The following is a 23,329-nucleotide window of genomic DNA, read 5'->3' as shown; positions in this document are numbered from 1 at the left end:
TATTCACTGTGCGAAACCACTTCAGAACCAAAGACAGGATTTACTTTCACAACCAAACGGGTGCAGCTGATTGGATGTCAGCTTTGATTGACAGCTCCATAAACGTGTGAAGATACAAAACAATGGATGTTCGGTGTGTCACCACGTACACGCACACACGTCTAAAACTGCATGAGGACAACATGACGCATGTTCATACAAAAACAGCTGATAGAAATACAGTATTTATATTCTGTATGTTAAAAAACCAGGTTGCCATGGTGACAGCGAGGGCGTGTCTTCAACCACAGGGACGCAGAAATATTCAAACAGGAAGAATCACAAAACCCACGGTGGGAATGGGGGGAGGGGGTGTTAACAGACACCTCTGAACAAGAAGACAGACAGTCACAGGAGCCTATCAGGATGCAGGAAGAGTTTTTACAGTGCAAGCATTAAAAAAAAACAGACAAAGGGCGGGGCTTCATTGTTTGGGGGCGGGGTTTGCAGGGACAAGAGGATAAATATCACATCTGGGTTTTTTTTTCTTTTTTACTTTGTGCTTCCACAGTTTCAGAAAACATCAAGGACCTCCAGTGTTCTGGTTCCTGTCCAGAACCCAGATCCAGAACCTTGGGTCTAGACCTGAGTTTTGGAAACTGGATCTGGAAACCAGGTTCTGGAAAGCAGGTCTGGAAGCCTGATCCGGGACCTGGATAGTTAGACTGAAACCCGAAACCCGTCAACAGATTCATCGGGACGGATGAAATGCTCCATCCTCAGCACGGACCAGGAAGGGATCAACACGGATCTTTCATGTTCCTACATCTGTCTGGAAGTTCCCCTGCAGGATGTGGTCCTGCAAGACTCCACTGTGATGATGTCATCAAGGTGCGACCTGGCGGCAGCACCTGACCAATCAGGGGTGAGAAAATTCGAATCAAATTTGATCTCTGAATTGATCTTTTTTTTTTTCCAGAAATAATTTTAAAAGCAAAATGACATCACAAGTGGAGGAAGTGATGTCATATCAAAGGTGGGACCACGCCCCCTTAAACAGAACCAGTAGAGACCAGTTACAGATCTGACGTAGAAAAAGTTCTTTTCAGAACGGATGATTCATCCAATCAAACGAAAGACAACTGGTCCGTTGTTGTCTGAGTCCCCGCCCTCCGAGGCCACAGGCCCCTCCCACTTTGAGGTGATTGGTGTTTGTGGCTGAGGGGGAGGGGGGAGGAGAGGTGAGGAAGCTTTTCTACATGGGAGGAACGACGAGGCTGGACATGGCTGCAGGAGGAGAAGAAGGAGAAAACAAAGAGAAGAGGAGGAGAAAGAAGAAGAAAAAGGAAAGGAGGAAAAGAGACGTTGAAGTTGGAAGAAAAATAAGAATTAATTGTTCATAGACATTTTTTGACTCTTTATACTTTCCTGTTTTCATTGTTTCTGTTTATCTGTAAATAAAGTTGATCTGCATCAGAAGTGATCAGAAACATTGATTCATCTGAGGAACACTGATAATGTGACTTCCAGCTGGATCGGTTCTTCAGGTTGTAGATGGGTACTGGTTAGAGTTTTAATCCTCAGACTGGGTTTACTGGTTTTACAGGGTTTACTGGTGGCAGTGATGCAGCACAGCCTGAGTATGTCTGAATGCACACCGAAAACACGGCGCGCACGCCGAACCTGGTGAACATGGCGACGTGGTGGCCTTTCTGCCTCGGCGAAGGAAAGCAGCATGAATATTTCAGGCTGAACAAAGCTCTCTGTCAGAAACACTGAAATCACACACCGACTGCTGAGCCTGAGCGCGCTCAGAGCATCTTTCTGACTGCGTGTGTGTGTGTGTGTGTGTGTGTGTGTTGATAGCATGTTTCTGTGGATTGTAGTGAATTAAACATGAATGGAACCGTCACTCTTCATGCTTTAGTAACAGGACTCAGGTTCCCACCGGCTGTCAGACTCTTCTGTTTCCAGCTGATTTCACCTCAACATCTCAAACAGTGATTTCTTTCAAGGAATTAACTGATTAAACACAAAAAGTCCTGTAAAAGTCTATTAAATGTGAATAAAACCAGTTGGTTAGTGAGATGATCAGGAAAAAAAAAACAGTTATATTTTTAATAAAACCACCTTTTTGATCATTTAACTGTCTTTTCTGTCTGCTACACTTTCCTGTCCCACTGCAACCAACAACTGGAAGCAAAGGAACGGGAACATGAGAGGGTGAAGCTGGGGCTAACGCTAGCTGCAACCGACACGAGGCCAGCTTCCTTCGTACACAGCAGGCGGGACAGCAGCCTGCTCATCTGGCAGCAGATGTCAGATAAACTCTTACAGTCTGTCAATGAGAAGTTTGACAAGTTTCAGCAGCTTTCAGAGGCTGCTGGCTGAAAGGCTGTCAGCTAAAGATCAGGAACCAAGTGAAACGTTCAGTCGCTGGTCTGTAGCTTCTGGATAAAACCAGTCAGACCTTGAGGGAACAACATGTTGGTGTTCCAGAAAGCGACTGGAACAGGAGACCAGGCAAGTCCTCCCCATGGCTCCACAACCTGCACCATAACTACCCATGACCACTTCACACAAGACAGAGGAAAGATCCTGCACCATCATGGATTCCAGAGTCCACCATGTCGTAATCCTCCTGACTGAGGAGCTGCTGAGGGAAACACGGCATGGACCTCCTGGCTGGGCTTCAGATCCACCTCCCATGGCAGGCCAAGCCCTGATGGGCATGGTCACACTGTGGCTGTTTGCGCTGCTTTAAACGGAGCATCGTCCGCTTACAGGGTGGTGGGATTCGCTTGGCGCACACGAACGCCAATCACAGTCAGGGGTCCTGGTTCGCTTGCAAACAGACGATTCAGTAACCAATCAGAGAGTGACGTCTGCAAACTACAATCAAGCATGAAGAGGAAGGAAGTGATGCAGATTGTTGTTTGGGTGGGAATAAAGACCAACAGCAGTTGTTCAGAAGACGAATGTTGGTCATGGTGTGGTGTCTGCCCCCCCTTCCATTGGCCATAGCTATTAGACATGCGCTATGGAGACCAGTTATCTTCAGTGTGGATTACCTTTGGCTCCACCTGGCAGACCAAGCCAACTCTAAACCCAATCTATTACAACTCCACTGGAAAAACATCTGGCTGTTTGGGTAATTCCTGTTCCCAATTAAACCAGCCATGTTACTGAACTGGCCCAGAACAGGTAAAGAACTGGCCCAGAACCAGTCCACATCTGATCAAGATATGCTTCAGAAAAGGTCCAGAACCAGTCCAGAACTGGTCCACACCCAGGCAGTGCTGGAAATCCTTACTTTCACTAACAGCTTGATAAGTTTGATCCAGTTTAGTTTTACAGCATGTAGGTAGAGACTGGAGAAGACAGAGATAGGTGGAGATGGAGGTGGAGATGGAGAGACGGGTGGAGGTAGAGATGGAAGGGGATGGAGAGACAGGTGGAGGTAGAGATGGAAGGGGATGGAGAGATGGGTGGAGGTAGAGATGGAGAGACAGGTGGAGGTGGAGATGGAAGGGGATGGAGAGACGGGTGGAGGTAGAGATGGAAGGGGATGGAGAGACGGGTGGAGGTAGAGATGGAAGGGGATGGAGAGACGGGTGGAGGTGGAGATGGAAGGAGATGGAGAGACAGGTGGAGGTGGAGATGGAAGGGGATGGAGAGACGGGTGGAGGTAGAGATGGAAGGGGATGGAGAGACAGGTGGAGGTAGAGATGGAAGGGGATGGAGAGATGGGTGGAGGTAGAGATGGAGAGACAGGTGGAGGTGGAGATGGAAGGGGATGGAGAGACAGGTGGAGGTAGAGATGGAAGGGGATGGAGAGACGGGTGGAGGTAGAGATGGAAGGGGATGGAGAGACGGGTGGAGGTGGAGATGGAAGGAGATGGAGAGACAGGTGGAGGTGGAGATGGAGAGACAGGTGGAGGTGGAGATGGAAGGGGATGGAGAGACGGGTGGAGGTGGAGATGGAAGGGGATGGAGAGACAGGTGGAGGTAGAGATGGAAGGGGATGGAGAGATGGGTGGAGGTAGAGATGGAAGGGGATGGAGAGACGGGTGGAGGTAGAGATGGAAGGGGATGGAGAGACAGGTGGAGGTAGAGATGGAAGGGGATGGAGAGACGGGTGGAGGTAGAGATGGAAGGGGATGGAGAGACGGGTGGAGGTGGAGATGGAAGGAGATGGAGAGACAGGTGGAGGTGGAGATGGAGAGACAGGTGGAGGTGGAGATGGAAGGGGATGGAGAGACGGGTGGAGGTGGAGATGGAAGGGGATGGAGAGACAGGTGGAGGTGGAGATGGAAGGGGATGGAGAGACGGGTGGAGGTGGAGATGGAAGGGGATGGAGAGACAGGTGGAGGTGGAGATGGAAGGGGATGGAGAGACGGGTGGAGGTAGAGATGGAAGGGGATGGAGAGACGGGTGGAGGTGGAGATGGAAGGAGATGGAGAGACAGGTGGAGGTGGAGATGGAGAGACAGGTGGAGGTGGAGATGGAAGGGGATGGAGAGACAGGTGGAGGTGGAGATGGAAGGGGATGGAGAGACAGGTGGAGGTGGAGATGGAAGGGGATGGAGAGACGGGTGGAGGTGGAGATGGAAGGAGATGGAGAGACAGGTGAAGGTGGAGATGGAGAGACGGGTGGAGGTGGAGATGGAAGGGGATGGAGAGACAGGTGGAGGTGGAGATGGAAGGGGATGGAGAGACGGGTGGAGGTAGAGATGAAAGGGGATGGAGAGACGGGTGGAGGTGGAGATGGAAGGAGATGGAGAGACAGGTGGAGGTGGAGATGGAAGGAGATGGAGAGACAGGTGGAGGTGGAGATGGAAGGGGATGGAGAGACAGGTGGAGGTGGAGATGGAGAGATGGGTGGAGGTGGAGATGGAAGGAGATGGAGAGACAGGTGGAGGTGGAGATGGAAGGGGATGGAGAGACAGGTGGAGGTGGAGATGGAAGGAGATGGAGAGACAGGTGGAGGTGGAGATGGAAGGGGATGGAGAGACAGGTGGAGGTGGAGATGGAGAGATGGGTGGAGGTGGAGATGGAAGGAGATGGAGAGACAGGTGGAGGTGGAGATGGAAGGGGATGGAGAGACAGGTGGAGGTGGAGATGGAAGGAGATGGAGAGACAGGTGGAGGTGGAGATGGATTGACGGGTGGAGGTGGAGATGGAAGGGGATGGAGAGACAGGTGGAGGTGGAGATGGAAGGGGATGGAGAGACAGGTGGAGGTGGAGATGGAGAGACAGGTGGAGGTGGAGATGGAAGGGGATGGAGAGACGGGTGGAGGTAGAGATGGAAGGGGATGGAGAGACAGGTGGAGGTGGAGATGGAAGGGGATGGAGAGACAGGTGGAGGTGGAGATGGAGAGACAGGTGGAGGTGGAGATGGAAGGGGATGGAGAGACAGGTGGAGGTGGAGATGGAGAGACGGGTGGAGGTGGAGATGGAAAAAGATGGAGAGACAGGTGGAGATGGAGGTGGAGATGGAAGGGGATGGAGAGACAGGTGGAGGTAGAGATGGAGGTGGAGATGGGAGGGGATGGAGAGACAGGTGGAGGTAGAGATGGAAGGGGATGGAGAGACAGGTGGAGGTGGAGATGGAGAGACAGGTGGAGGTGGAGATGGAAGGAGATGGAGAGACGGGTGGAGATGGAGGTGGAGATGGAAGGGGATGGAGAGACAGGTGGAGGTGGAGATGGAAGGAGATGGAGAGACAGGTGGAGGTGGAGATGGAAGGGGATGGAGAGACAGGTGGAGGTGGAGACGGAGAGACGGGTGGAGGTAGAGATGGAAGGGGATGGAGAGACAGGTGGAGGTGGAGATGGAAGGGGATGGAGAGACAGGTGGAGGTGGAGATGGAGAGACGGGTGGAGGTGGAGATGGAAGGAGATGGAGAGACAGGTGGAGGTGGAGATGGAAGGAGATGGAGAGACAGGTGGAGGTGGAGATGGAAGGCGATGGAGAGACGGGTGGAGGTGGAGATGGAAGGAGATGGAGAGACAGGTGGAGGTGGAGATGGAGATGGAAGGGGATGGAGAGACAGGTGGAGGTGGAGATGGAAGGAGATGGAGAGACAGGTGGAGGTGGAGATGGAAGGGGATGGAGAGACAGGTGGAGGTGGAGATGGAAGGGGATGGAGAGACAGGTGGAGGTGGAGATGGAAGGGGATGGAGAGACAGGTGGAGGTGGAGATGGAAGGGGATGGAGAGACGGGTGGAGGTGGAGACGGAGAGATGGGTGGAGGTGGAGATGGAAGGGGATGGAGAGACAGGTGGAGGTGGAGATGGAAGGAGATGGAGAGACAGGTGGAGGTGGAGACTGAGAGATGGGTGGAGGTAGAGATGGAAGGGGATGGAGAGACAGGTGGAGGTGGAGATGGAAGGAGATGGAGAGACAGGTGGAGGTGGAGATGGAAGGAGATGGAGAGACAGATGGAGGTGGAGATGGAAGGGGATGGAGAGACAGGTGGAGGTGGAGATGGAAGGAGATGGAGAGACAGGTGGAGATGGAGATGGAAGGAGATGGAGAGACAGGTGGAGGTGGAGATGGAAGGAGATGGAGAGACAGATGGAGGTGGAGATGGAAGGGGATGGAGAGACAGGTGGAGGTGGAGATGGAAGGGGATGGAGAGACAGGTGGAGGTGGAGACGGAGAGATGGGTGGAGGTGGAGATGGAAGGGGATGAGAGACGGGTGGAGGTGGAGATGGAAGGGGATGAGAGACAGGTGGAGGTGGAGACGGAGAGACAGATGGAGGTGGAGATGGAAGGGGATGGAGAGACAGGTGGAGGTGGAGATGGAAGGAGATGGAGAGACAGGTGGAGGTGGAGATGGAAGGAGATGGAGAGACAGATGGAGGTGGAGAAAAAGAAGGAGATGGAGAGACAGATGGAGGTGGAGAAAAAGAAGGAGATGGAGAGACAGGTGGAGGTGGAGATGGAAGGGGATGGAGAGACAGATGGAGGTGGAGAAAAAGAAGGAGATGGAGAGACAGGTGGAGGTGGAGATGGAAGGGGATGGAGAGACAGGTGGAGGTGGAGATGGAAGGAGATGGAGAGACAGATGGAGGTGGAGAAAAAGAAGGAGAGATGGGAGGATATGGAAAAAAGGAGGACATGGTGATACATGAGGATGAAGGAGTCGAGTTGGGTAAGCAGGTGTTACCTTGCAGCCCGTTAGAATTGTTTCCGGAACAGTTGGGAGGAGGAGGAGGTGAAGCTGGTGGTCGGACGACAGGAGCAAAGGCGCTCTTCTGTTTGACGGCGGCGGAGAAGGAGAAAACGCCATGAGACGAGTTACAGTTGGACACGGCCATATTGGGACTGGAAGGGACAACTGGGACACAAACAGAATATAAGCAGAATAAACGTAAAGACACTTTATGCAAACACACTTTGCGGACACGGATGTGACATAAAAAGAAAAAAATAATTAATGTAAACATATGTGAAGTAAACAAAATGAATATAACTAGAATTAAAGTAAATAGAATTAACTTAAAAATAAACTAAATTAATCGAAATACAATTAGCGTGAACGGAACATTAACAGAATTAAAGTAAAAAGAATTAATGTAAACAAAAATAACGTTAACAGAATTAACATAAACACAAATAATAAAGAAATAAAAAGAATTAACGTGAACAGAATTAACGTAAACAGAAATACAGTAAATACAAATAACGCAAACAGAATTATTGTACACAGTTATAAACAGAATTACCGTAAACAGAAATAACGTAAACAGAAATAACGTACAGAAATAATGTGAACAGAATTAACATTGTAATAATGTAAACAGAAATAACGTAAACAGAAATAATGTACAGAAATAATGTGAACAGAATTAACATTGTAATAATGTAAACAGAAATAACGTAAACAGAAATAATGTACAGAAATAATGTGAACAGAATTAACATTGTAATAATGCAAACAGAAATAGCATTGAACTGAGTGTTTTTACCTTGATACTTACTGCCGTATGGCGAGTTTGCAGACGAGCCGTTCAGAAAACCCGGGGATGTTGCCACCCCAAGATTCGGCATGCCGGTGTTCCCGTAGCCGTTCATACTGTTGCTGACTGTGTTGCCATAGTTACTCTGTTGGGGAGTGGAACTTGGAACGTATCCCCGTGGCGACACGCTGCTTGTGTTTCGACTATAACCGACTGAAAAAGAAGGATATTGGAGTTGAAACAAGACCTGGACTTTCGCTCTGATCTGGCTTGTGGATCTGGACCTGGACCTGGACCTGGACCTGTGGTCTGATCCAGAAACCGGATCAGACCACAGGTCCCACTGTCTGATCTGGTTGCTGGCTCAGGACCTGGATCGGTGGTCTGATCCGGTTTCTGTGTGTTTTCTCGGCAGGACGCACCTTGCGTTGTCTCAGAGACGTTGACGGCCAGCTGTCCACTGAAGGAGTTGACTCCCATCATGCCGTGAGATGCGGTGTTGCCTAGCGACGGGATTTGGTTGTGGTTCCTTGGGACGTTGTAGAGGGCTTCGGCGATGTCTGCAGCTCGCTTCAAAATGATTTCCTACAGCAGAAAGAGACACCGGAATCACTCCAGCTCTGATTGAACAGGCGTCACATGGTGCAGCACCTGATCAGTAATCAATAAGAACTATCAATCAGAAATTTTGCTTCTGTTTAACTTATTCATGGCTTTGATGAGGCGACACAGACCTCCTACACCAGGACCTGGACCTTCACCACCTACACTGGGTCCAGACCAGGATCCGTACTGGGCTACAGCAGGTGATACCTGTGATGGCTGTGATTGGTTAACAGGAGCCGTTGTGACGCTGGTCTGATGGAGATCGCAGCCCACTTTAAGGCCTAGAATATACTTGCTTCTGGCAACGTGTCCACGTACATATCATGGCCTACGTTTGGCACGTAGGACATGCACGTTGACGTAAGGTAACAGGTCATGTGCCTGAGATGCAACATCGACTTGAATATTGAGCATAAACACGAGTTCGGAGGAACACTTGATGGATCTTGTTGGCAACTACCGACATTGTTAGAAATGCTCCTTCCCGTTGTACGCTGACAACCACTCACGGCTAACAGCAACAGAATGGTAAACTGTTGTTTACGGAAATGCAGATGATATAGTACATTATCGGATGATTAACATTGTCATTAGTTCAGAGTCTTGGTGCTGTTTACTGCCCCCTAGCGGTGACCTCCAGTATTAAACATGCTTGCCTTGTTTCCAGCAAGTATGAACAGATGTAGCGGAATGTTGCAAACACACCCAGCAAGTATATCCTAGTTCTTAACGGGAAAACAAACACTGCTGAAGTTGTAAAGTATCGTGCACACATGACAGTGTGACCAAACACACGTGTGCATAAAGACATGCAGGTGTGGGGAAGCAAGAACAGAAGCTGGAAACGAAGCTCAGTCCACCTGCAGTCACAACAGCTCTGTTGGGCGGAGAAGTCCCGCCTCTACGCACTCCGGAAGTCTGGTTCTTCCGATTTAAATGCCAAAGTGGCACGGAGCCCAATCCCAACGCTGCGATCCGTGTGGAGTGCCGAAAGCTGCTGCTGGATCCTTCATCCTAGTTCCTCCCAGAATTCATTTCACGCAACATGGCGGCGAATGACCAACAAAGTTACAAGCTTTGTTGCATCTAGTTTACCTGACTTCGGTGGAAGCAGGACAGTTGTGTGATATCTGTGGGAATGTAGGGGGTGAAGAAAAGCCTACCGGCCAGAAAATACCGGTTCTGTTTCAACAAAGAGGAAAGTTTAAAGAAATTAAAGAAAACTTCCGGCTCCAGTCAGGTCTAAGACGGTATTTATAACTGAGGAAATCCGGGAAGAACCGGACGACTTGATCATTAAGTTTTTGACAGTTGTCAAGCCTACAGTTGCCAGGCAACAGGGTGACGGAGCACAGTGGTCTTATTTCACCAACGGTAGGCAGCCATGCTAGCTAGAAGCAGGTTAGAAGTACATCTGACGTCTGCTGTGGAAGACATTTGTAAACCTGAATATCCCCACCCGCCTGCATGGCACTGATTTAACTCTTACTGTTCTCTAAAGAGGACATTCAGGGCTTTTAAATGTACCATATTTATGAGGGTGGGGCTTTGGGAACTTCCTGTTTCTCTTTACCACAAGCATGTTTTATGGAAAGGGACTTAATACTTTGCTTTCTTGCTAATTTAGACTTGAAATATGATTTTAACATTTTATAAAAATCCCTTAAGAACACATTAAACCAGTTAATCTAACTATATTTTACAATGAAAAGTTGAAGAAAAGTCTTTACATTTACAGTCATTTCCTCAGTTTGCTTCTGTATTTTTTCTGTTGAGAAGAGATTCAGAGAATTCAGCAAGAAACTGTGGAAGTCGGTGGTTTGATTTCTACATGCTGATTCTGAACCCCCTGTTGCCTTGCAGTGTGTCCATCTACCGGGGAGTAGAAGTCTAGTCACAGTACAGTAAAGTCCTGTTGGACTTGTGGTGTCAAACTGTTATTAAGAAGTACATTTACTATGGAGTCCTCTGGTCAGGAAGATCTGGAGGCGGAGATTCAGACACCTCTGAGGATAAAAACCCAGCAGAGGAGTCAGAACAGGCCGATGGTGGTATCCATTACTGGAGAGGGGGGGAGGTTATTTCCCTTCCTGACGCCATAAAGGGAAAGATTGCAGAGTCACTGGTTTGAGCGAGGAAGGAAAAGACGTCAAATTCTCTCATTTTTAAGCCTCATACAATGGATATGGAAATACATATGACTTTAAAATAACATTTAGAAAGTGAATTTAGAGTAATATGTGACCTTTAGGATTCAACCCCAACTGCCTGGTTGATCCGCCTGTTATTTAATACAATGAGAACATAACGCGAAAAAACGTATAATTCTTCACGTCACATCGATGACTCCATATATATATATATATATATATATATATATATATATATATATATATATATATATATATATATATATATATATATATATGAAAAAAATATATGCAGTGCAGAGAAGAAGACGATGGATTCATCCGATAACGACCAATGAGAACAACCCTGATCCTGTCACAGTGGACAGCTGGACCTGCTTCAGAGGAAAGACCAGGTGAGCTGCTTACCTGGTTGTTATGAGGCATCCCGTACAGCGCCTCCACCAGGTCTGCTGCTCGCTTCAACAGAACCTCCTGAAACAGAGGAAGAGGAAGAGGAGGAGGCAGAAGAGGAGGAAGAGGAGGCGTGAACCAGGGCGGCTTGTATATGGAAAATGTTTGTGTGTTTCGTCTGTGAGAAAAGGATCAATAAAGGTTTGGACGATCAGTCTGTATGGATACGTGATGGTAAACTGTCAACTCGGCCGATTTGTGATGAAGAACTCAGAAAGGGGCTTTTCATAAAGTTCTACCATCATGCATGTGCAGACTGAGGGGTTCTAGGCGTAATGATGTCCTGCAGAACAACGTTTCATTCAGTCTTTATCTTAATTAAACTCTCTCTCTCCGTCTTTACCTCTCTCTCTCTCTATTCGTTAATCTGCTGCTTTTCATTACAAACTTCTTCTTCTGAAGGCTTTTCAATTAACCCCACCCCCTCCATCCTCCTCCTCATCATCTACAATCTCTTCATCCACCCTTTACTTTCTTCCTTTCTTCTCTTTCTCTCCCAGCACCCTGGATCTTCTCTGGTTTTCATGATCTTGTCCTTTCAGTCACTGAGGAGGTCTTCGAATTATTCTTTCCAAGAACCCACAATGTCCCAGGTCAAGGTCAGGCACACCCCCACTGTCCCAGAACGAGGACACCCCCGAGGGAGCGCTCTCTAACACTCTGTCTGAAAAGACCCGTCCATCCACTCGAAGGTGGAGGTACACTACTCTCTCAAACCCTGATGTTCAGGCACCCTGTCTGGGGGCAATATGTACACCAATACCTGCTCGGTACCTCTCTCCAGGGGTAGCCCAGCATGAAAGAGGGTCCAGCCTTTTCAAGGCTACTGGTTCCACAGTCCAAGCCATGTGCTGAGGTGAGTCCAATCCAGCTGGAACCAGTTCAGGCTCCTTCTCCACCAGAAAGCAGATGTTCCACATCCCCATGGCTGGTTTCTGCAGCCTGGGAACAGACCATCTTCAGCTGCCGTCCAGCTGACCCCTACGGACCCTGCAGTGGGTGGTGAGTCCACTGGAGGGGGGCATTGTTACTCCTTCGGGTTGAGCCCGACCGGCCCCATGGCACCACCACCAGGCGAGTGCCTCCAGGCCCGGCTCCATTGTTTTATTCTTCCATTCTTTTCATCTGAATTATCGTGATAATGTTGTGTCTGACCTTCAGGTCTTTCGGACCTTCAGGTCTTTCGGACCTTCAGATCTTTCGGACCTTCAGATCTTTCGGACCTTCAGATCTTTCTGATCTTCAGGTCTTTCGGACCTTCAGATCTTTTGGGCCTTCAGGTCTTTCGGACCTTCAGATCTTTCTGATCTTCAGGTCTTTCGGACCTTCAGATCTTTCTGATCTTCAGGTCTTTCGGACCTTCAGATCTTTCGGACCTTCAGATCTTTCTGATCTTCAGGTCTTTCGGACCTTCAGATCTTTCGGACCTTCAGGTCTTTTGGACCTTCAGATCTTTCTGATCTTCAGGTCTTTCGGACCTTCAGATCTTTCGGACCTTCAGGTCTTTCGGACCTTCAGATCTTTCTGATCTTCAGGTCTTTCGGACCTTCAGGTCTTTCGGACCTTCAGGTCTTTTGGGCCTTCAGGTCTTTCAGACCTTCAGATCTTTCGGACCTTCATATCTTTCTGATCTTCAGGTCTTTCGGACCTTCAGGTCTTTCGGACCTTCATATCTTTCTGATCTTCAGGTCTTTCGGACCTTCAGATCTTTCTGATCTTCAGGTCTTTCGGACCTTCAGATCTTTCTGATCTTCAGGTCTTTCGGACCTTCAGATCTTTCGGACCTTCAGGTCTTTCGGACCTTCAGATCTTTCTGATCTTCAGGTCTTTCGGACCTTCAGGTCTTTCTGATCTTCAGGTCTTTCGGACCTTCAGATCTTTCTGATCTTCAGGTCTTTCGGACCTTCAGATCTTTCTGATCTTCAGGTCTTTCGGACCTTCAGATCTTTCTGATCTTCAGGTCTTTCGGACCTTCAGATCTTTCTGATCTTCAGGTCTTTCGGACCTTCAGGTCTTTCGGACCTTCATATCTTTCTGATCTTCAGGTCTTTCGGACCTTCAGGTCTTTCTGATCTTCAGGTCTTTCGGACCTTCATATCTTTCTGATCTTCAGGTCTTTCGGACCTTCAGATCTTTCTGATCTTCAGGTCTTTCGGACCTTCAGATCTGTCTGATCTTCAGGTCTTTCGGACCTTCAGGTCTTTCGGACCTTCATATCTTTCTGATCTTCAGGTCTTTCGGACCTTCAGATCTTTCTGATCTTCAGGTCTTTCGGACCTTCAGGTCTTTCGGACCTTCAGATCTTTCTGATCTTCAGGTCTTTCGGACCTTCAGGTCTTTCGGACCTTCATATCTTTCTGATCTTCAGGTCTTTCGGACCTTCAGATCTTTCTGATCTTCAGGTCTTTCGGACCTTCAGATCTTTCTGATCTTCAGGTCTTTCGGACCTTCAGATCTTTCTGATCTTCAGGTCTTTCGGACCTTCAGATCTTTCGGACCTTCAGGTCTTTTGGACCTTCAGATCTTTCGGACCTTCAGATCTTTCGGACTATCAGGTCTTTCTGAAGAAAGAAACTGGCAAGTTGTCCCTCAGCACAATGTCGTGGATTATTGAATCTATATTTTCATGAATAATAAATAATAGCGAACAGAAACATCTGTCATTAGTGAACATAAAGAGAGACGGTAAATATACAGGGGCCCCTGAGGGCCCATCCTATCTCCTCACCATGCTGTCTGATGTTTACTGGAATAATCTGATAATCAGGAATTAGATGAGGATCAGATCTGATCTTTCTTTTCTTCATCTTTCATCCCTCTTCCTTCCACTTTTACTTCTTTTCTACACGATTTTTCCATATTTCCATGTCCTGTCCATCTGTCTGTCCCCTTTCTTCAGTCCGTCCCATGTCCTGCCTTCCTGCTGTCCCACAGCGTTCCTCAGACTCGGACTGAACGTGATGGCTTAACTGGCAGAGAGAGTAGAGTAGCTCTCAGCCTCCCATCGCTTTTAATCTGCTCATTTATTCAGAGACATTCAAGTGTGTCGCGGCGTGCGAGGAGATTTATGCACTCGTTCACAGATGCACGTGCACACACACACACACACACACACACACACACACACACAAAGTGTTTGTAGTGACAAATGAAAGCCTGATTATTACAAGTGTTTCCTTGTTACGCCACCAGACGACAAGCACCTCTCTGTCTCCCACACACACACATTAACAAGGTTACCACGACGATAGCGCTGGAGGTGGCGATGTCATCGAGGAGGAAACCAATTATTCTTTCAAGCGAATGCACACACATGCACACACACTGATCCTGAGATTGTGTGTCGGCAGCAGGAAATTAAGTTTAATCGACACAACATGAAGAATTAAAACCATTAAAATTCCATCATTTAAGCTTCTGCTAATCTGGCGCCGTCTCCGTCCCGTCTCTTCTCCGAGATCTGTCCAGCCAGTAAAAGTCAGTCTTAGTCATGTCTCATCTCTTGGTCAGTTCTTTTCTTGCTTTCTTTTCCTTTCATTCTGTGATAACGTCAAGCTGTTGGCGCATAGAGAAATGCTGCCATAAAGCGAGCATGACCAGTAAAACATCAACCAACCGCAGCAGAAAAACACTGATGGACGAAAATGGAAACAGAAATAGTTTATAGAAATCAGATAAGACGTGCACTCATGGTGTGTGTGTGTGTGTGTGTCAATCTTCTTTCTTGCCACATGACTGCACTCACTGATTACCTGATTTGACTGTTTCAACCTCTCTGTTTGCCAATAGGCTTTACACACACACACACACACACACACACACACACACACACACACACGCACACTGAGCAAGTTGGATTCAATCATCTGATGTGTGTGTGTGTGCCTGCTTTAAATCTCTCCTGTTGATGTGTGTGACTGATATCTAACGATGATGAATGTGGACTCAGGTCATTTACATAGAAACAGCTCTGACCTGAACAGTCCTCACAACGGTGTTAAACCACACGGACACGGCCTCTGACCGCCTGCGCTGCCTTATCGGGTCGACTCCTCCGTCATCATTGGTCCATTTAATTCCAAATCTAAAGCAGGAAGTTAGACGGTGGTCCTTCTGTGTGGAATTCACATGTTCTTCCCGTGTCTGCGTGGTACTCTGCAGCGCAAAAAAACCCAAAAAGGCTCCACCCTCTACACAACTGACCAATCACAGGCTGACATGGAAGTTCTGACAACCGGTCCATGAACCCGGCCCGGTCCAGGGTGAAAACTGCTTTTATTGTAAGACTAGAAGACGGTCTACTTTGTCTCAGTCACACAGAATATTCCTGTCAAATCCCCAAAACCAACTGGTTCCATGAACCCAGGACTCCGTGAACCCAGGACTCTGTGAACCCAAGACTCTGTGAACCCAGGACTCTGTGAACCCAGGACTCTGTGAACCCAGGACTCTCTGAACCCAGGACTCTGTGAACCCAGGGCTCTGTGAACCCAGGGCTCTGTGAACCCAGGACTCTCTGAACCCAGGGCTCTGTGAACCCAGGGCTCTGTGAACCCAGGACTCTGTGAACCCAGGACTCTCTGAACCCAGGACTCTGTGAACCCAGGGCTCTGTGAACCCAGGGCTCTGTGAACCCAGGACTCCGTGAACCCAGGACCCCGTGAACCCAGGACTCCGTGAACCCAGGACTCCGTGAACCCAGGACTCTCTGAACCCAGGACTCCGTGAACCCAGGACTCTGTGAACCCAGGGCTCTGTGAACCCAAGACCCCGTGAACCCAGGACTCTGTGAACCCAGGACCCCGTGAACCCAGGACTCCGTGAACCCAGGACTCCGTGAACCCAGGACTCCGTGAACCCAGGACTCCATGAACCCAGGACTCCATGAACCCAGGACTCTGTGAACCCAGGACTCCGTGAACCCAGGACTTTGTGAACCCAGGACTCTGTGAACCCAGGACTACAGTCTGGAACTCTCACAGCAGTGATGATAAATATCTCAGGATGAAAACCGTTTCTGATGATAAACTCATATTTTCCACGTTGATGTTCATCGTTCTGTTTGGAACACTTTCCCTTCTTCGGACCGATCTCTGGACCACGTGTGGACCACGTTACTGAAGAACTGCAGGTCTGCTTCTTATTGTTATTTCTTCCCTGTGACACTCAGTTGTTGAGTTTTTGTTTCTGGTTGGAGGGAAAAACCGGTCCACGTCGGATCTGCAGTCCAGCTCAGACTTCTGTGGGACAGCATGTCCAGGATTACTTCCAGTTATTAAAGCTCCTGCGCTTCAGTCGCTCGGCTGCACGCTGAGCACGGCAGCGTGGGTAATTGAATAAAACCATTACAGATGAATTATTAAAGACGTGGTGGGATGTGGTTTTCATTATGGAGCTAACAGCATGTCAGCTCAGATCAGACAGAAAACACACTGCAGAGATCCTCTTTGAAGCGCTGCATGTCTGTAGACTCACACCTTCATTAAACCTCAGGCTGCTTTCACACACGTAGACCAAGCTCTTACATGCTCCACCAGACTCTGACCTGCAGACCTGATCCAGGTTCAGTCTGAACAGGAGAGCTAATCAGATTAGCTTCCTCCGTTTCATGTGAAAGGTGGCCTCTGGCGGCTGCTGCCTCCGCCTCCCGGGTCCTCTTTGGACGGGTTGTACTGGAAGACATTTCGCTGCTAAATGCAGGGAGTCATTAAGCATCTTTGGACAGAGTCCTGAGTCTAGCCGGACCTTTTGGTAAAGCATGGAGGAGGAACAACTTCAGTCAAACCCCAGCTTGTCTTTCAGCCTCTATCGCGCGGCTTTGTGTTGGTGACCCCTGATAACACCCTAATGACCATCCCCCGTGGAGAAGCCAGGTGCATCCAGACTTCAGCGTTGCCTCACTCTGCTCTGAGCTGTCTGCTCTTCTGGGAATCCAGTCTGCTGAATCACTACACCGTCTTTGTGTTGTGTATCTGTGTCCTACCTTCGGTAATCTCTCTGGGTCTCCGGGGTGACGAGGAATGACCTTCTGTAACCTCTGGAAGCCGTAATCAATGGTGGGCTCATTGAGCGCTGAGGAAGAAAAGGTAAAGTCAGTTTTTTATCATTTAGATCCTGTTTGCATCAGAATCTACATGTTCCTCCTGTAGAGGAAGACGATGGTCATTAGCGGGAGGACAGCTTCAGAGACGTCTTCCTTGACCACCGGATGGCGCTAGTGGTCAGACTGTCGAGTTTAACGTTTAAACGTCGTGTTTCAAGTTTTTTTTTTACCTTTTTACCTTTTTTACCGTTTCACCTTTTGTAAGTTATTTTACACAACTTGCTGTCAACTTTTTAAAGACTTTTTATTTCTTCAGGCGGATTTGGAGGCTCCACCCAGACTGGAGTATCCATGGCAACAAACAAATTATTTACCAACAGGACCATCTGATCCAACAGCTCCACCCATGCAGGGTACACCGGGACAGATACTCCTGGACCCTGACAGGTTACCAGGATCTGGATCAGGATCCTGATTAAACTCTCAGTAGAAGCTGAATTCAGCTGTTTTGAGAGAAATGGAGAAGCACAAAGCTCTAACAAGGACACAAAGAGAATACAGAGAACGCCGTATTGGATGTTTTACTGAAACACGGCTGCAGGACCAGATTCTGGACTCTTCTGGACTCTGATGTTCTGATGATCTGCAGACCGTGACATCAGTGAGCAGGAAGCCAAAGCAGAAGGTCCTGCGTTGGTTTTAACTCGGACACAGTAACAGTCTGCACACATCAGACAGTCAGCTGGGAGCTCCATACAGATTACCTCTAAAGAATCAAGATCCAGAAGTTCTGGTTCTGTTCTGGGGACAGAACTGGATCTGAGAGGCGACAGGCAGAATCCCAGCTGAATGTTTACCAGTCATGACAAAGTTCAGCTTGTAAACATGAGAACATGGCTGCAGGGTTCAATTCTGCGTTGAGATGAGTCCCGGAGGAGGGTCTGGACCAGAGTCCAGACCTGATGAAAGTCTGAACTCTAAAACCAGATGATTCTGCTCTGACATGAAGAACCTGATGAATCACTGGACGTGTGCGTGTTATTTCAGGGACATATTACATATTAATAAACATGCATCAGCCGTGCTAATCTTTGTTAGCATAGCAGCTAATTTGCATTTCTTGTCCCTTGTCAGGTCACAGATCGAACTACAACACGTATGTAACGGTATGGAGTAGAAAGGGCGACCAGTCGCAGTAAATATTGTATAAAGTGTTTGATTTAGTGTGTGTGTGGTGGATTTACTGCGAGCGTGCACGTGACGGTGACTTGTACACGTTGCTGCGACTCCATCGTCGGATCCATCAGACATCTTTTTATTTCCTCCTTCTCCTCCAACATCATTTACACTTTAAACTGGTGGGAAGGTGGTAAATCAGAGCGTCAGTGAACGCATCCAAGCACAACCACCAGCGAGTGTGTGCATGTGCACGGTGGCGTGCAAGAATCATAATCCCGTCTTGGTTCAGCTGCATTTAACAAGCTTTAGACGCCTCTCCGACACATCATCACAGCAACTGTGTGTGTGTGTGTGTGTGTGTGTGTGTGTTCAGTCCTTGAAGGCTGGCAGGGTGAAACCAGCAGCCGTTACATGTGTATGCCGTCCTGCAGATGTCTGTTATTTGCAGTCTGACCTTGTGTCCACTTTGACTCTCACCTGCATGTGTGTGGAATTCTGTAACACACAGACATTTACCTGCCTGCCTTTACCTTCATCCATCTATCATCCATCTATCCATCCATCCATCCACCCATCCACCCATCCATCCACCGACCCATCCATCTATCCATCCATCCATCCACCCATCCATCCATCCACCCATCCATCCATCCATCCACCCACCCGCCCATCAATCCATCCATCCATCCATCCATCCAACCATCCATCCATCCACCGACCCATCCATCTATCCATCCATCCATCCACCCATCCATCCATCCACCCATCCATCCATCCATCCACCCACCCGCCCATCAATCCACCCATCCACCCATCCATCCACCGACCCATCCATCTATCCATCCATCCATCCACCCATCCATCCATCCACCCATCCATCCATCCATCCACCCACCCGCCCATCAATCCATCCATCCATCCATCCATCCAACCATCCATCCAACCATCCATCCATCCATCCATCCATCCACCCATCCATCAATCCATCCATCCACCCTTCCATCTATCCATCCATCCATCCATCCATCCAACCATCCATCCATCCACCCACCCATCCATTCATCCATCCATCCACCCACCCATCCATCCACCCATCAAACCATCCATGCATCTAACCATCCACCCATCCATCCATCAATGCATCCATCCATCCATCCACCCATCCATGCATCCACCCATCCATCCATCCATCCATCCATCCATCCACCCACCCACCCATCCAATCACAATCCCTGACTGAGACGTCCAAAGAAACATCAGTGGTACGTTTCCTTTGGTTGGTAAACGTTAACCCAGCTTTCACTGGTTCTGCAGAGACCAGCTGGGACCAGTACAAATCTGAAAGGAATCTGATGGGACATCAGATTAGCAAACATATAGGATGTGATCAATAAGGTGTGAGGGTTAACTGCTGTTGGACTGATCCGGTGTCTCCATCAGCTAATAATAAAGATATATATATACATATATATATATATATATATATATATATATATATATATATATATATATATATATATATATATATATATATACCTATATATATATATATATATATATATATACATAGATATCTATATACCTATATATATATATATACCTATATATATATCCCTATATATAAATACACACACACATATATATATATATACATATATATATATATGTATGCATTGCAGCTTCCAGCAGAAACGTCCGAATATTTCGACAAGCAGAAACCTTTCAGCAGCTGATCTGGATAAACTGAAGGCGCTGGAAATGCTGCTGGAGTCCTGCAGGATATTTAATCATGTTTATATGTTGGTTTCTTAACAAAGGTGAGCTTGTCAGAAGGACCAGGGAGGGTCTGCAAAAGGGTTTTGTGCATACGTGTGCTGTGTGTACATATGTTAGTGTGAGAAGTCATTCAGCATCAGTCTAGTAAATTTCACCAGTAACTACATGGGTAACACGTCTACACTTATACAAGTGCAAACAGGACAGTTAAAAGAAAAATATAAATATATTGTAATGGCACATTTAGAGAAATTTATTTTATGGAATGCCCCTTGAGATGTACCATCGCGTTTTCGAGGGGGTCCAAAAACATAAAACAATCCATCATAATCAACAATTACAACATTTACAGACAGATACAAAAATCTGCCATTAATATTTGATTAATTACGATTGAAAACCAATCGACAACGGCCATAGTTCTTACCGGTTCACTCAGATCACATTAGCTTGTAGCAAAACCTCTCCAAAGTTGAGTTGAGTTGCGTTTGTTTGTTTGTTTGTAGTAAACAAACTGTGGTTATACAAAGTGCTCTGTGTTGTTACGAGCATGTTGGGAGCAGGGTGGAGGTAATGGTAAACCACCGAGCCATGACAGAAGGTCACATGACATACGAGTGTGTTCACAGGTCATTAACATGAAAGTCGTCTGACAGTTCAAGGGTTAATGGGATTTAAATGTGTGTAATTACTCTGACAAACACAAACATCTCCTACATTCACAGGACACAAATCTAAAGGGGGAGAGGGGGGCTAAAACATGGAAGAAAGAGATTATTTGGTAAATTTCAATAAACTGGTCTGAGGGGGTGGGGGTTGGGGGGGGGGGGGTGTATGCTGCTGCTTTCAATTCAGAAAAAGAAGAAAAAAATTTCTGACTAGAAAAAAATCTGGAAGAGGACAGTTAGTTACCCATGTAGACGTGTTACCCTTGTAGACTTATTACCCATGTAGACTTATTAACCATGTAGACTTATTACCCATGTAGACTTATTACCCATGTAGACTTATTACCCATGTAGACGTGTTACCCTTGTAGACATGTTACCCATGTAGACGTGTTACCCTTGTAGACATGTTACCCATGTAGACGTGTTACCCTTGTAGACATGTTACCCATGTAGACGTGTTACCCATGTAGACGTGTTACCCTTGTAGACTTATTACCCATGTAGACTTATTACCCATGTAGACGTGTTACCCTTGTAGACATGTTACCCATGTAGACGTGTTACCCTTGTAGACATGTTACCCATGTAGACGTGTTACCCTTGTAGACATGTTACCCATATAGACGTGTTACCCATGTAGACGTGTTACCCTTGTAGACATGTTACCCATGTAAAGTTGTTACCCATGTAAAGGTGTTACCCATGTATACGTGTTACCCTTGTAGACGTGTTACCCATGTAAAGTTGTTACCCATGTATACGTGTTACCCTTGTAGACTTATTACCCTTGTAGACTTATTACCCATGTAGACTTATTACCCATGTAGACTTATTAACCATGTAGACTTATTACCCATATAGACTTATTACCCATGTAGACGTGTTACCCATGTAGACGTGTTACCCATGTAGACGTGTTAACCATGTAGACTTATTACCCATATAGACTTATTACCCATGTAGACGTGTTACCCATGTAGACGTGTTACCCATGTAGACTTATTAACCATGTAGACTTATTACCCATGTAGATGTGTTACCCATGTAGACTTATTAACCATGTAGACTTATTACCCATGTAGACTTATTACCCATATAGACTTATTACCCATGTAGACGTGTTACCCATGTAGACTTATTAACCATGTAGACTTATTACCCATATAGACTTATTACCCATGTAGACGTGTTACCCATGTAGACGTGTTACCCATGTAGACTTATTACCCATGTAGACGTCTTACCCATGTAGATGTGTTACCCATGTAGACTTATTAACCATGTAGACTTATTAACCATGTAGACTTATTACCCATATAGACTTATTACCCATGTAGATGTGTTACCCATGTAGACGTGTTACCCATGTAGACGTGTTAACCATGTAGACTTATTACCCATATAGACTTATTACCCATGTAGACGTGTTACCCATGTAGACGTGTTACCCATGTAGACTTATTAACCATGTAGACTTATTACCCATGTAGATGTGTTACCCATGTAGACTTATTAGCCATGTAGACTTATTAACCATGTAGACTTATTAGCCATGTAGACTTATTAACCATGTAGACTTATTACCCATGTAGACGTATTACCCATGTAGACTTATTAACCATGTAGACTTATTACCCATGTAGACGTGTTACCCATGTAGACGTGTTGCCCATGTAGACATGTTACCCATGTAGACTTACTACCAATGTAGACGTGTTACCCATGTAGACTTACTACCAATGTACACCCAATACCTGTGTAGGCGTGTTACACGTGTAAATGTGTTACCTATGTGGACATGTTACCTGTGTAGACAAAGCGCCCTGGTGCTCCTTTACAGAACTGCTTGGACTTGTAGGACAACGTTACTTCCACCACGCCGGGAATGTGGCGGGGCGGAGTCTGGACACGGATGGCGTGAGGGGTGATCAACTACATGCAGAGACATGAGAGACATGGGAAACGTGTCAGGCGACTGTGACATCTAGTACTTGTAAGTATTCCATGTGTCGTACTTATGAATTATCTGTATTAGTCATAGTCACCTCGCTCCACACCAGCATGGTGCCAAAGACAACCTGCAGCCCATCGAAGAAGTTGTCCCCAATCAGGATGACGGTGGCTCCGCCCGTTGTCCAACCCTCGCTGGGACTGATGGCTTTTATACAGGGAGTGACTGCTGGACGAGAGACACACACACACACACACACAGTAAGAGAGAAACACCTGGACACAAAGCTTTGACCCAGGTAAGGGCTGATAGAGAGGTCATGCAAAACCTCAGAGTTACTGGGAAGGTCAACTTGAAGGTTCACAATGTTTCTGGGTATCTGGGAGTTTGTGGGACTGATGACGACTTGACTTCTGTCTCTGCAACACGATTCGAGTCTCAATCTTTCATTTTTATGTTTTCTTTCTGATCTGTCTGCTGGATGTGATTCCCTTCAGCCTTTATCCTAAAAAGCGCCACATGGTGGCGGCGAACCATAGCAGGTACCACCATAT

At 47.1% G+C, this 23,329-nt stretch overlaps 1 protein-coding gene across 5 annotated transcripts in view; it reads right to left on the bottom strand.

Moving 5' to 3' along the window:
* Positions 1-1,234: 1,234 nt before the first annotated feature.
* LOC306772084 (transcription factor COE3-like) overlaps positions 1,235-23,329 on the bottom strand; it is a gene marked incomplete at both ends in the record, with an annotated part of 66,531 nt that continues 44,436 nt past the window's right edge. The window contains 8 exons of one of the 5 annotated variants that reach the window (XM_079261484.1): positions 1,235-1,266; positions 7,154-7,324; positions 7,968-8,159; positions 8,369-8,531; positions 11,111-11,176; positions 17,139-17,227; positions 22,630-22,756; positions 22,870-23,003. In XM_079261484.1, coding sequence (XP_079117610.1) covers positions 1,235-1,266; positions 7,154-7,324; positions 7,968-8,159; positions 8,369-8,531; positions 11,111-11,176; positions 17,139-17,227; positions 22,630-22,756; positions 22,870-23,003 — 974 coding nt within the window. Of the gene's footprint in view, positions 1,267-7,153; positions 7,325-7,955; positions 8,160-8,368; positions 8,532-11,110; positions 11,177-17,138; positions 17,228-22,629; positions 22,757-22,869; positions 23,004-23,329 lie in introns of all 5 variants that reach the window. The other 4 variants (XM_079261485.1, XM_079261483.1, XM_079261486.1 and 1 more) reach the window with 4 other exon arrangements.

The sequence above is a fragment of the Telmatherina bonti genome (assembly GCF_933228915.1).
Source record: "Telmatherina bonti genome assembly, chromosome: 21".
NCBI classification, from domain to species: Eukaryota; Metazoa; Chordata; class Actinopteri; order Atheriniformes; family Telmatherinidae; genus Telmatherina; species Telmatherina bonti.
This window is presented reverse-complemented; position numbering and strand designations above follow the sequence as displayed.